This window comes from Chiloscyllium plagiosum, unplaced genomic scaffold (genome assembly GCF_004010195.1).
Source record: "Chiloscyllium plagiosum isolate BGI_BamShark_2017 unplaced genomic scaffold, ASM401019v2 scaf_15057, whole genome shotgun sequence".
NCBI lineage: Eukaryota > Metazoa > Chordata > Chondrichthyes > Orectolobiformes > Hemiscylliidae > Chiloscyllium > Chiloscyllium plagiosum.
The window spans coordinates 963-14,981 of NW_025210219.1; the positions used below are offsets into that span (position 1 = coordinate 963).

The window sequence follows — 14,019 nt, forward strand, 5'->3', positions numbered from 1 at the left end:
GTTTGGAACTCTCTTCCTCGGAGACCTGCGTCGACGAAGCTGAGTACGACGGATATTTGATAAGACAGAGAAATCAATGATAGTGAGGGCGGGAGTCAGTGAGCACGACACAATCCTGTAGAGAGATTGGAGGTTACAGATGGGCCGAGCGGTCACCACCGTTTCCGGTTGGTTTGAAAGCCCCGCCCCCGGCTGTAGCCGCGGGGTTACGTGAGTGTCGTCACATCCGTTCCCTCTCTGGCCGCCATCTTGCCACCTGCCTCGTGTCTGGGAATCTGCTCAGCTCCGGTAACGGACAGGCGGGACCCACCGGACCCACAAGGTAAACCGGCTCTCGGCCGAGGGGAGGTAAACCCTGTCAACTCGCGGCTCGGACTTTCCCGGGGTGAGGGGTGGGTCATCGTCCGGGTCCCTTCATCCACCTCCCCCCGCGGCGTGGGCCCGGCGTCAGGGTAATGCCGAGCCTCCGGTTCAGTGTAGGCCCCCCCCCCTCTCTCTCTCATCACCGCCGGCGGCCACCTATTCCCCACCCTCCCGCTTCAGTGTTCGGAGTCTGTACCTCGAGATAGTGGAGAGCTCGAGCACTAGGCCGGAGAGAAGGCCGGGTGGGGATCGGCTGCAGGGCCCTCCCTGTGTCTCGGTGGCGAGCCCCCTCACTCACGGGGCGGTTTCTGCTCGTTGTAAGAATGCTTTAAAAATGCGCTCTAGTCATGGATAAATTTCGCTTCGTCTTATACAACTGAGTTCTGTTCTTCCGAAATTGATCTGCTTTGGAGAATTATGGAAGCTTATACTTCTGTATTTTGTTGCCTTCGTACAATTTTAGTTAGTAAGTTCTCTTGTTCCTCTGCTCAACGAACACGATGACATTGTCAAATGGGTTGAGACAAACGTATCTTGTATATTAAATGCAAATTTTTAGAAACGAGTTATCGTTTAAATCCTGTCTGAAATAAGATAAATTTATGCTCTTATTTCTCAATTTTTTTTCCTGTGATTTCCTTCTTTGGAAACTGCAAGTACAATAACTTTATTTCGACCTAAAATGTGAAAGCGTTGTATCATGGTTTCAGCGTGCTGCTGTATTTGTTTTATATGTGCTTCAAATTTAAGTGTTGTCGTTGTATATGTACCTTAAATCTAGAGATTGAAGTTGATCTGCATCTTGAGTTTCTGGATTCATGTTTGAACATTTAAGGTAACTTAGCAGAAATTTGATATGGCATCTGACCATTCTCTCATCTTAGTGTGTACAGGGTATATGGTTCTCAGCTAGCCAAATGGTAGTCTTAACTGATTTGACATTATCCTTTCTGTAAAGGAACAGTATAATCTGTGGGTTCCAGCAGCTGCTTGGTCTGGATTACATTCTGAATTCAGAAATTTAGATCTTGACCATTCAAGAGTGAAGTTAATTGAAACTGGTGAAGTGGGATGATAATTTTTTTTTGAATGTTAAACCTGATTGTGATCAAGCTATACATTGTCATTTCAGATGAAAGAAATAACCATGAATCAAGAAAAATTAGCCAAGCTGCAAGCACAAGTCCGCATTGGTGGAAAGGTAAGCAACTTTGGTATAGGTTTTTCACTTCAGCCCATGTGGATATTTTTTAATGATTAAGAAACTTGAGTATGTTATCAAATGACTATTTTTGAACATGGGAATACTGAAAATAACAATTGATTTGTTTACAATTAATGCTAGTATAATTTGGGAAATGCTTCAATAATTTCAGGTTTACAGGTAATACTTCGTGGAAGTGAATTGTTATGCTATTAGTTGACTTCAAGAAGGTGTGGCTAGAATGAATGTGATGCAATATGTTAGAAAGAATAAGGGATACAATAAAATATTTTGTGCCTGCTTCCACTTTAGACAAATTGCATAGTATGTATACAGATCACTGAAGTTGATGGGTCAGGTTGAGAAAGTAATTAAGTAATATGGGATCCTGGACTTTCATAATAAGGCATAGAGTACAAAAGCAGGAAAGTTAGGGTTAAAACATTTACTTCAGCATTTCGAGTATTGTGTCCAATCTGGACACCACACTTCAACAAAATTGAAATCTAAAAATGGCGCAGAACATTTACATGAATGCTCAGGGAATGGAGTGACCGTTGGTTATATTGCTGGATGGGAGAATTTGGTTCTTTTGAGGAGAGAAAGTTGATAATAGGGTTGGAGAGTCTGTACAAAACCATGATTTTGAACAAATAGTTGGAGACTGTCTTCAGTGGAGCAGTTGTGAACTAAAGGACATAGATTTAAGTTGATTGTCTCAGGCTGTTATGGCTTTTTTTTTTGCCAATGTTTCATTTGGCATTTATGTAGAATTTGAAGTGCAATATCTGTGAGAGTTATGGAGGCAAAGTCAGTCATAGCATTCAAAGAAGAATTGGACAGGGTAAAGATTGACACATTTCTAAATAACAGTGACTTAACAGGGATGTTGAGTTAGTGTAGGGAAAAGGGCAAAAGGGGGTGCATATTGGCCATGACAGTATTGAATAGAGCAGGCCTAATAGGATGAATGGCCTGCTTGCATTTATGTAGTGCCTTTAACACCGTGTATTCAAAGGCAATTTACAGGAGTATAATCAGATAATAAAACAGCAACAATCAGAATTAAGTAGGACAATCCTGAGAAATCAAAGATTTTAAGGAATATACTAAACAAAGATAGAGGCAGAGCTTACAGCTTTGACAGCTGACTGCAGGGCCAGCAGTTGTTGTTAGATAAAAGTTGCAGGTACAGCTAAGATTGGAAAATTTGAGTATTTTCTAGAAATCCCAAGGCTATTGTTGGACTGGGAGCACATAGATGATGGAATATTGGGGAATGCTGTGTTCTGTTCTGGTCTCTGTGCTGTAGAAAAGATGATGATAAACTTGAAACGGTTCAGGAAAGATCTACAAGGATGTTGCCAAGGTTAGAGGGTTTAAGCTATTGGGAGAGGCTGAATAAGCTGGGGCTATTTTTCCTGGAGCATTGGACGCTGAGTGATCTTAGAGGTTTACAAAAGCATGAGTGGCATGGATAGGTTGACTAGTCAGTCTATTTTCCAGGGTAGAGGAGTCCAGAACTAGAATGCATAGGCTTAAGGTGAAAGAAGATAGATATAAAAGGGACTTAATGGGCAACCTTTTAATGCAGAGGGTGGTGCGTGTATGGAATGAGATGCTAGAGGAAGTGCTGGAGTTTGGTACAATAACATTTAAAAGGCACTCTATGAATAGGAAGGGATTTGAGGGATATGGACCAACTACTGGCAAACAGGACTGGATTAATTTAGGATAACTGGTCGGCATGGATGAGTTGATTGGAAGGATCTGGTTCTGTGCTGTACAACTGTATGACTATGGCTACTGTATATTGCTGAAGCTCCTTCCTGATAGTATTGTGGGTGTACCCACCTCTCTCATCCCTGCAACAGCTCAAGAAGGTTGATTGCCAGTCCTGCCTCAATGGCTTTTAGGAATGGGCAATAAATCCTGGTACAGCCAGCGACACCCACATCTGTGAACAAATAGAAGTAAGTGAGCAGGTTTGGTTTGAAGAGGAGAGATTAATTTGCTGAATTTGTGTTCTCCAATTTCAAATAACTTTCTCTTCCTCTAACTTGCTTCCCAATCCCTCCCCCCTCACTTCCACTCTTCCCAGTCACCTACTGCATTCATTCCTCCCACTGACCAACCAGGTTGTACTCTGTTTTCACTTATCCCTACTTCACTACCCCAACTCCACCACTCCTGTTTATCTGTAGCTCCCCTTAACTCCCACCCCTAGTCCTGAAGAAGGGTTACACCTGAAATGTTGACTTCACCACCTGATGCTGTCTGGCTTGCTGTGTTCTTCCAGCCTCCTACCTGTTTACCTTGGATTCCAGCGTCTGCAATTTTTGTTTGTCTCTAACCAAATTTATATAGCAGGACTGTCAACATCCATTAATAGAACTTGCATGCTGTTAACCTCCAGAAAAGGTTGGTTTGTATTCTCTTCTAAGGAGGCAAGAAGCTTTGTAAACAATGCAGTAGTACAATGGATATATTTAGGTAGCCACAGTTCACTTAAGTATAGGTAACTTGTGATGAGATCTGAACAAATGCTTATTTAGGGAAGTAGTGGTTGCTTGAAATAGCCTATAAAACGTATACCATTTGGAAACGGCTTGCATTTTTTGATTAGTCAATTTATGTACAGTCTATTCTAAAGTTTCACTTTTTAAATTCTTTTGTGGTGAGGCCCAGCATTTATTACCCTTTGAATTGAATGGCTTGTTTCTCCATTGAGTGGAAAGCTAAGTGTCAGTCACATTATTCTGAATCTGGGGTCGCTGTAAACTCGATTTTTTTTTTAAAACAACAATTGACTGTGCCTTTATGGTCAGCTTTACTGATACTGGCTTTCACTTCCACTAGCTGCCATGGTGGGATTTGAACCTACACCCCCATAGCGTTGTCCTGAGTCTCAGGATTCCTAGTCCAGTGACATTACCACTACTCCATTGATCCCTTCAATTCGAAGATGTATCTGTGTGGTATTGGTATGTACCATGCTAGTTTATAAAAAGGTAAACCAACATCCACTGCTTTGTTATGACTTCATCTATGGTGCATTTTAGTCAGAATCTTAATCTTACATGTCGTAACTTTAAAAAATTGTAATGTCCTGGTACCCTAATATAGTCTAATAAATTGTAATATGCTGCTTTGCATTGTTGTCACTGCTTTGTTTGAGTCTTACTGAGAAACTAATCTATCTTCAGAACAATGACAGCAGAAAACCAAAGGAAAGTAGAGAATATAACACAATACTTTTCTAAATTATTGTCACCAAAATCACTTTACAATGAATAAGATTTTTGCCTCCCAATAGCTTGCATTTGAAATCATTTTCATCATCTTGTATGTCATTTTAATTTAACAGAACCAGACCAGAAGAACCGTTGATTGCTATGTGTGGTTTATTATGCCATTATACAATTTGGCCCGACTGCTCATCGTGCCAAATATATCTTCAGTTTTGATGTTAAGGTCTTAAAATTCTTATTTGTACACCTTTTTTGTATAATGAGAGTTTAAGGTGTTATGTTTCACAACTTGAACATTCTTCAGAATAGCAATGAGTTGCATAAAGATTGAATATTTTTTATTTAATACTACCAATGACTAATTTGGGCACTTACATCTTTTTGAACCAGTATCTTTCAGTTTTGAGATATTTGGCAGTTATGGTGCCCTAGATTAAAGATAAGTTTTCTGTTCAATCTTCAGAAGTTTGAGGATTGGATCGTTCCGCTTCTTACATTATTAACATTGAATCTTCAGTTCATTGTGAAAATTAAATATATTAACATCTTTGGTCTAAAGTCAATAGCTTGTGAACTTGTGCATAATTATTGTTCCGAAATGTCTTATAGATGTCTGAAAGATATTACACGTATGGTAATATCGAATAGCAGCATCCATTAGTAGAAAATGCCTGTCACAATACAAGTTGGTGTACTTCGTGTGTATATGTACTTTTGATTATATAAGATATTGTATCTAGGAAGTAAAATGTTCCTTAACTCTATCCAAACATCTGAAAACTTTTAAAATACATAACCATGCAGCATGGAAATTTATGCATTAATATTGTTTGCTTAGCAATTTTTATTATCAGACTTTATTTACTCCAATGGGTTGCAGTATCTAAATTTCTAGTTAGCCACTGGTGGCCAATATGTTGGTTGAGTTTTAATGGATGGTTTCAGATTGCATGTTGCTTTGTCTGTGGATGGTTTTGTACATTTTTATATACAATGTATTACCAGACCTTGATGTAACTATTACAGGATACCCTGCAACTGATCCCTAGAGCTCTGTGGGAAGCTAGTGAAGTGATTGCTGGGCTTCTTGTTGAGATATTTGTATCATTGATAGTCACAGGTGAGGTGCCGGAAGACTGGAAGTTGGCTAACGTGGTACCACTATTTAAGAAAGGTGGTAAGGACAAGCCAGGGGACTATAGACCGGTGAGCCTGATGTTGGTGGTGGGCAAGTTGTTGGAGGAACTCCTGAGGGACAGGATATGCATGTATTTGGAAAGGCAAGGACTGATAGGGGTGGTCAATGTGACGTTGTGCATGGTAAATCGTGTCTCACAAATTCGATTGAGTTTTTTGAGGAAGTAACAAAGAGGATTGAGGGCAGAGTGGTGGACGTGATTTGTTTGGATTTCAGTAAGGTGTTGGACAAAGTTCCAGATGGGAGACTGGTTAGCAAGGTTAGTTTTCATGGAATACAGGGAGAACTAACCATTTGGACACAGGACTGACTCAAGGTAGAATACAGAGGATGGTGGTAGTGGAGGGTTGTTTTTCAGACTTGAGACCTGTGACCATTTGACCACTTGTATGTCACGAGGACCTGTGCTGGGTCCACTATTTGTCATTATATAAATGATTTGGATGTGAACATAGGAGGTATAGTTAGTTTCCATTGGACACCAAAATTGGAGGTGTAGTGGACGGCGAAAAAGGTTACCTTGGATTACAACGTGATCTTGATCAGATGAGCCAGTGGGCTGAAGAGTGGCAAATGGAGTTTAATTTAGAAAAATGAGAGGTGCTGCATTTTGGAAAAGCAAATCCTAGCAGGCCATATACACTTAATGGTAAGGTTCTAGGGAGTGTGGCTGACCAAAGAGACCTTGGAGTGCAGGTTCATAGCTGCTTGAAAATAGAGTTGTAGGTAGATAGGACAGTGAAGAAGGCGTATGGTATGCTTTCCTTTATTGGTCAGAGTATTGAGTATAGGAATGTTGAGGCTGTACAGGACATTAGTTAGGCCATTTTTGGGATATTGCTTGCAATTCTGGTTGTCTTCCTATTGGTAGGATGTTATGAAACTTGAAAGGGTTCAGAAAAGATTTACAAGGATGTTGCTAGGATTGGAGGATTTGAGCTATAGGGAAAGGCTGAATAGGCTGGTGCTGTTCTTCCTGGAGGGTCTGAGGCTGAGGGGTGACCTTTAGAGGGTTATAGAATCATGAGGGGCATGGATAGAATAAATAGACAAAGTCTTTTCCCTGGGGTGGGGGAGTTCAGAACTAGATGGCATAGGTTTAGGGTGAGGGAAAGATATAAAAGAGACCTAAGGGGCAACGTTTTCATGCAGAAGGTGGTGCTTGTATGGAATGATTTGCCAGAAGTGGTGGAGGCTGGTACAATTGCAACATTTTAAAAGGCATCTGGATGGGTATATGAATACGAAGAGTTTAGAAGGATATGGGTCAAGTGCTGGCAAATGGGACTAGATTAGGTTGGGATATCTGGTCGGCATGGACGAGTTGGACCAAAGAGTCTGTTCCTGTGCTGTACATCTCTGACTCTACATTGAAGTTTCCACCAAATCCTTCATGTACAAATTGTTTGGCTATCAAAAATGTGCGCAGAAAGCAAATATGTTGAATGAAAACAGTTCCTCCTGTGCAATTTTGTTTTTGCAATTTGTTGTGATAGTTGGCAGACTGTTGATTATGTTAAATCCTGATGGTTCATTGTTGGGAAAGCAAAATGTGTTGGTAAGATGTGAAATATCGTGCCTAATACAAACAGCTTTAGCCAAAGCCAGGTGAGACTTTACTCTTGTTTATCCTGAAAAGGTTTACTGGACTACTGTTAGAAACTAACCTGGATTGACACACCCTTCACTCTGAGCAAGGAACTTTGCTTGGGCATAATTGAGCGCTGATCAATTTGAGAATTTTGTATGTTTGTTTTTAGTTGGGGGTGAACTTGTGCAAGTGTATTTGGAGCAAATGGTTTCTTCAATTTGATTAGAGTGAGTGAAACATCAGAAATCTTTACTCATTTCCAAGTCTTGGTTTGATCTTTGACCATTTGTATCATAAAGTATTAATGACTGCTGTGGTTAGTCATTCCAAATCTTATCTTGCTAATGTGCATATGTAAAACTTAGGTGCCTAAAGATCTGTTTCATGCAAGTCTGTTTCTGGATTAGTGGGTGTTCTGGCAAATGCAGCACTTCAAATGTTATGCACAGTTTTTAAGTTTCAGTAAATAGGCTTTAGTCCATTGGATATTATATAATCACATGTTTGGAATTTGAGGTCACTTTCAGAAAATAGAACAGTACTTTAAGTACAATGTTTCAGTAGCTAATGTATAACTCTAGCAAATTTAAATGTTGAATTGAGCAAATGAGGTTTTCTTTGTTTTTGTTCCCAGGGTACTGCCCGCAGAAAGAAGAAGGTTGTCCACAGAACAGCAACAGCAGATGACAAAAAGCTCCAATTTTCTTTAAAAAAGCTTGGTGTGAATAACATTTCTGGCATTGAAGAGGTATTTGCAAAAAAACGTCTTTAACAAGCGATCTTCAGTTAATTGGAATTTTCTTTGTTCCTTAATCCGATTACAGTTTGACTATTTCCAAAACTGATGGTTTAAAATATGCTGTATGTTTTGAAGATCAAGTGGGTACTTTTTTGATATTAATGATTTCTCTTCTCTTTTCTTCAGTCCCTTCTCTTGCTAGCTATGAGCAATGAATACTGGTGCACATATAGTGACTTAGCAGTGGAGAGGGAAAGGAGGGACTGAGATGAGAAATTGTGTGGGTAGCATAGGAAAATAATTTTACAGCTAATCATAAGCCAATACAGTTACGATTTCAGGAGGAATCGTTTACCTGAGGAATTGGAATGTGGAATTTTGTTACCTGGAGTTTGAGATGAGGGAGAAAGGAATAAACCATAAATGATGTAGGATTAGAGGATGTAAAGTAATAATTGGTTTTAATTGTCTGTTTCTCTTTAATAAAGAGTATACAATTAACTCAAAAACTGAAATTGTTGGAGGAATTCAGCAGGTCTGCAGCATCTGTGGAGAGAAAACTGTTAACATTTTGAGTCCAGTGATCCTCCTTCAGAATATTTGTCACTCTTCCATCCACCCACCTGGACCCCTGTCGTCTTAGACTCACTAGATTGGAGCATCTGGTAGTGGTGGAGTGATAATTAGTATTAAATAGTGGTATAGAGGAATGGTTAGCTTAAATTGAAAATGGTTAAAAGTTATATTTGGGGGAAAAAAACTGTCATTGAAGATGCACTCAGTTCAGCTTGAGGTCAAAGATATGTCTGTCTCTAAGCCAGATAGGTGGATACATACTGAAGCCAGGAGGGAACTTCAAATTGCATCCTATGAAAACATTAGCAATGCATTTTAAAATCCAAACAACAATAAAAGTTGCAACTTCACTGATGATGGGAAGAGTTTGGCCATTGTTGCTTTGCATGACTGAATGTATTTGATTTTTATTGCACTTGCAATTTAGAATGTTTAAAATCTCTTTCAGGTGAACATGTTCACAAACCAGGGAACAGTTATCCATTTCAATAATCCTAAAGTTCAGGCTTCACTTGCTGCAAATACATTTACGATCACAGGGCATGCAGAGACTAAGCAGCTGACTGAGATGTTGCCCAGTATCCTGAATCAACTTGGAGCTGATAGTTTGACCAGCTTGAGGCGGCTGGCAGAGTCACTGCCTAAGCAACGTTAGTAGTTTAATTTCTTATGGCTGTACCTTATGAATATTTATAAAGTTTGATAAATTGTTAACATTTCATGGGTGCATTGTCACTAACTCTATCTCTTCTAACACTTTACGTTCGCACACCCTGTATTGTTAGTTTTATTTCAAATTTGAAATGTGCTATTGTTATATGGCCCAGTTGACTCTGTACTTCTGCCTCTTGAGTTCACAATGACCTTGAGTACAGAAGTAGGCAGACCTATCAGATGATGACTAAACAAACGCTGCATTGTTGGGAGTACATGCTTTTGCCACAGATTCTGAACTGAGGTCTTATCTATCTGCTGAGGTTTGAACATAAAGTAACTCTGACTTTGCACTGAGAATGTGTCATCCTAAGCATTCACTTATTCTATTTTGTGGGATTTACCAAGCAAAAGCTGCATTTACTTTCCTGTAAAGGTTTCTGAAGTTGCTGTGGTCTCTTTTGCTGTTGGATTGGTTCTGAGAAAATAAACTACAATACCACCAGTGATAGACTTCCAAATATGTGAGAATGTGATATTCTTCTTGGAGCCAAATGTAATTGAGTGTTTTATGAGGGCTCAGAATTTTATACAAAATTTGGTTAAATAAATATAGGAGAAACGTTCCAATGGCAGGGATGTCAGTAAATGATCGGAAGACACAGATTTTAACATCTTTGTCAAAAGAACCAGAAGGAGTTTTAGTACATTTAAACAGAAACCTTGCAATTTAGGTACCATTGCTTGAAATGATGAAAGAAGCAGCTTCAGTAGCAACTTCAACAATTTTTTAGGAAACCTATTTGGCATGGCAGAGTTAGGCCAAAGGGTTTGTTTCCATGTGGTATGACTATCTATACCAGGTTTGCTTGTGTATGTGCTGGGAGGGTGGAATCTAGCAGGATGACGAGGAAACAGCACAGTGGGTCAGTAGATAAATCTGTCAAATGATTAAATAAATTATTCAAATAGCTGTCATGAGCAATGGTCTGCTTTTTATATGTATTGTCTTGCCCCTTAGTACAATTGGTTCTGCAATAATGTGTATTTCTTCAATGCAAATTAGTTTTAACGCGATTTAGGCAGTTTAGAATTTAGACGGTTATTTGTAGAATGTGAACTTTCCTGTCTGAATTAGGTAAGATGTGATTCTGGCCCCATTGGTTTAAATAGCACGGTTATTGTGCGATTTTCTTAAAACGCGAGGTTGCATGAGAATAGAAGTATCTCATCAAAACCGACTATGCAGCAAATCGAAGTTGAAATTTAGTGGATCACTTACCAAATGAGAATTAACTGAATTGTGATTAAACTGATGGCTTTTCACTGAAAAAAAATATATTTTGTTTGCAGCTGTGGACAGCAAAGCACCACTTGCTTCTGGTGAAGAGGATGATGATGAAGTTCCAGGTAATTTCAAATTGATGCCAATGAATAAAACTAAGAGCTGTGTCAAGAACCATTAACTCAAATGTGGTCATCAATGTTGGGAAAAAATCCGAAGTATATTTGCCTGTAATGAAGTTTTTTACTCATTACGTGCTGCTTAATTTTGATTGTCTTAAGTAATAGAATTAAAATGACAAAATATAAACTGAAGAAGTGCTAAAAACGACATTTCACAGTCCATGTATAACCTTTAGGCTTTACAAATCGGAAGACTAATGCATATCCATTGGTTACTGTTTTAGTAGCATTAATGCTTAAGGATGATTCAGTGAAAAGTCTACGTAGACGATAGATTTTAGAAGTTCTGTATATAGTACTAAGTTTTTTTTTAAACTTCTGATTCTTATTTCTTCTAGATCTAGTTGAAAATTTTGATGAAGCTTCAAAGAACGAAGCAAGTTGAACAGAAGTTGACATCTGAAGATGATGCAAACTTGAACTGGCTTTGGGGAGTTGCCCTTTGTATTAGTACTTTTTCTTTTGTAATCTTGCATTTTATTTTATTGCGGTATTTCATGGTTTTGCAATCATTTGGTGGCAGACTTATTCTGTTTTTTAAACCATGGCAGCTCTTCTAATACTGAGTCGTATGAATGGAATGTTTACTAACTTTGCAGCTTGGTTAAAACTAAATGAGTCAAACTGAATCTAGCACTGTGGATTGGAAGTAAAGGAGAGAAGTGTCTCTTTTGGTGTATTTAATTATGGATTGTAGCGATGTTTGGGTAAGACAAAGCTAGAAAAACTTAGGGGAATTTAAATATTTAATTTTTGATCTGGTTCACATTTCTAAGCTGACTACAGAAATGTGGATGACTAATGATTAGTCACTTGTTTGAAATGTGTGATGCCAGTTTGGGAAGCCAACTGACTTTATACTAGCATTCCTGTTTCCAGATTTGTGTGAATCAAGTATTAAAAATCACTGGAAAGTGAGCTGTACTAGATTGATGACCCAAAATTACCACAATTTCACAAGTGGAAACAAGTGATTTGTTTGTTGTGCTTTGAAAATTAGATATGGTAAACTCATGAAGGTTTAAAAGGTTAAACTATTTTCATGTTTTGAATACAGCTCATCTCCGAATTTGATACGGGAACAGTCTTTATGCATGCATGTTAAAATTGCTGTCAGAGACTGAAGGATGGCTCAATGGGTTATAAGAACAAATGAAAGAATGCACTGTAAAATTCAGTCATCTTTTTTTCTTCAGCATTGCATGAATTATAATGCTTTTGAATCTTTTGCTCTCATTTTATTTTCTGTCCTCAAATCCCAACTCAATTTCCAAGTATTAATCGTCAATCAATGAGGTTGAAGTTCAAATTTATGAAAGTGTACCTGAGGTTTTGAGTAGAAGACCTTTTTCGGGAAAGAGTAAAATGGGTGAAGTAGAGCATTCCATCTTTTCACCACAATTTTTCAATCTTTTTGGGACGATAATTGCAAACCAGATAAGTGCTTTCACCATATTCAGGCGTTGAAAAGAATATTGGTTAAGTTGTAATAGAAAGCCTGTGTCGTTATTGTTGCCAATCAGCCAGAGTTACTGTGCTTCAAGCACAAACTGCTGCCAAGAAACATATTAGAAAACAAGTTGAGTATATTCCCTTAGTAATAGAAATTGTTCCAGTAACAAAATAGAATGGTTAAGTGAAAATGGCTTTATGGCAAATTGGCATTCAAATATGATATTTGAAATTAAATGTCCATTTGTGACAAAAGGAATTGTTCATAAATGAGTTTCAAAAATTCCAATAGCTAGTATTGTTAATGTTTACAACTTGATAATAAGGGCTTACTAGAAGCTGCCAACTTGTATGTATAATTGTTGCCCTTTCATGCTTTAGAATATCCATCTGTTAGCTTTCCATGTATAATGTTCACATTTTTTCAAAGCACATGAGAATCTAGTGTTTACTTGATGGTAACACCATTTTTTGTGTAACTTGGCATTTGGTTTGTGGAATGTAAACTTAATATTTTTTATTCTATGACAACAGCTATTTCTCTTAACAGTAAATATGGTACAAGTTCACAGCAATAAAAAACATTGGACATCTGTTTGCATCCCAAAAAATGTAATTGTTGAACGGGTGAATGAGAGCTATGAATGTGAGTTTTTATAGTAAAACTATAAAAAAAATTCTGTATTCTCAGCATTTACTCTACTTTTTAAAATTTCAGTTAATATGATGCATGAAGGTATTAAATTGTCCAAAACTCACTTAATATTGTCCAGGTTTCATAAAGACTTGTATAATGTCTCAAATTTGTTTCCTGTACTTTGGTAGTCACTCAATGTTCAGTGATATTGCATGCTGAGTGAAGCATGTGTCTAAATGATTTTCATTCTCAGGATGAAATTCCAAATAGGTTTGTGCAAATTATCATTTGAGGTGCATTTTGAAGGCTCTTGTTTGCACTTATGTACCTGATCTCTGACAGATTTAGATGAAATTGCAGGTGGCATACTTGCGGTTTTATGATCTGCACATGTCTGGCCAGTTAACTCAACGCTTGAATGATCTGCCCCCGATACACCAGAAAAGAGGTTTGAACTTGACTGATAAAAAATTTAAATTATTTAAATGTGTAGGATGACCAGACTTACCTGGAGTAGGTGCTATGTAAGCTTCATGGCTCAGAGGTAGGGACTATACACAAGAGTCGAGCTCCTCAGGTTAGATATTAATTAATCAACCTGTTCAGAGCAACTGAGACTTTGAACTCAGGCCTCCTGACTCAGAGAAAGGAATACTACCACTGCCACAGTGGTAGTGCCACAGGCACAACTATCTTTAGCAGCTTGGGCAGCACAGTTGCTCAGCACTGCCACCTAATATCGCCAAGGACCTGGTTTTCAATTTCAACCTTGGGTAACTGGAGCTTGCATGGGTTTCCTCCCACAGTCGAAGATGTGCAGGCTAGGTGGATCAGCTATGGTAAATCAGAGGTTACCAGGATAGGATGGCTCTGGGGGAGATGGTCAA

At 38.5% G+C, this 14,019-nt stretch overlaps 1 protein-coding gene across 2 annotated transcripts; it reads left to right on the forward strand.

The window, feature by feature from the left end:
- Positions 1 to 202: 202 nt before the first annotated feature.
- btf3 (basic transcription factor 3) lies at positions 203 to 13,088 on the forward strand. 2 transcript variants are annotated; one of them, XM_043685497.1, is made up of 6 exons: positions 203 to 322; positions 1,496 to 1,564; positions 8,242 to 8,355; positions 9,371 to 9,572; positions 10,930 to 10,986; positions 11,382 to 13,088. In XM_043685497.1, the coding sequence occupies exons 2-6, from the start codon at positions 1,496 to 1,498 to the stop codon at positions 11,426 to 11,428; spliced, it is 489 nt and encodes a 162-aa protein (XP_043541432.1). In that variant the 5' UTR covers positions 203 to 322; the 3' UTR covers positions 11,429 to 13,088. The 2 variants fall into 2 exon arrangements, with proteins under 2 accessions (XP_043541432.1, XP_043541433.1); XM_043685498.1 differs by lacking the exons at positions 203 to 322; positions 1,496 to 1,564 and adding an exon at positions 4,478 to 4,578.
- Positions 13,089 to 14,019: the final 931 nt, after the last annotated feature.

What these genes read in the sequence shown, in the direction of transcription:
- btf3 (XM_043685497.1), top strand. Translation starts at nt 1,496, where the DNA reads ATGAAAGAAATAACCATGAATCAAGAAAAATTAGCCAAGCTGCAAGCA. An exon ending in ACATTTCTGGCATTGAAGAG is followed by an intron (nt 8,356 to 9,370) that starts GTATTTGCAAAA and finishes AATCTCTTTCAG; the next exon opens with GTGAACATGTTCACAAACCA. An exon ending in GGATGATGATGAAGTTCCAG is followed by an intron (nt 10,987 to 11,381) that starts GTAATTTCAAAT and finishes TATTTCTTCTAG; the next exon opens with ATCTAGTTGAAAATTTTGAT.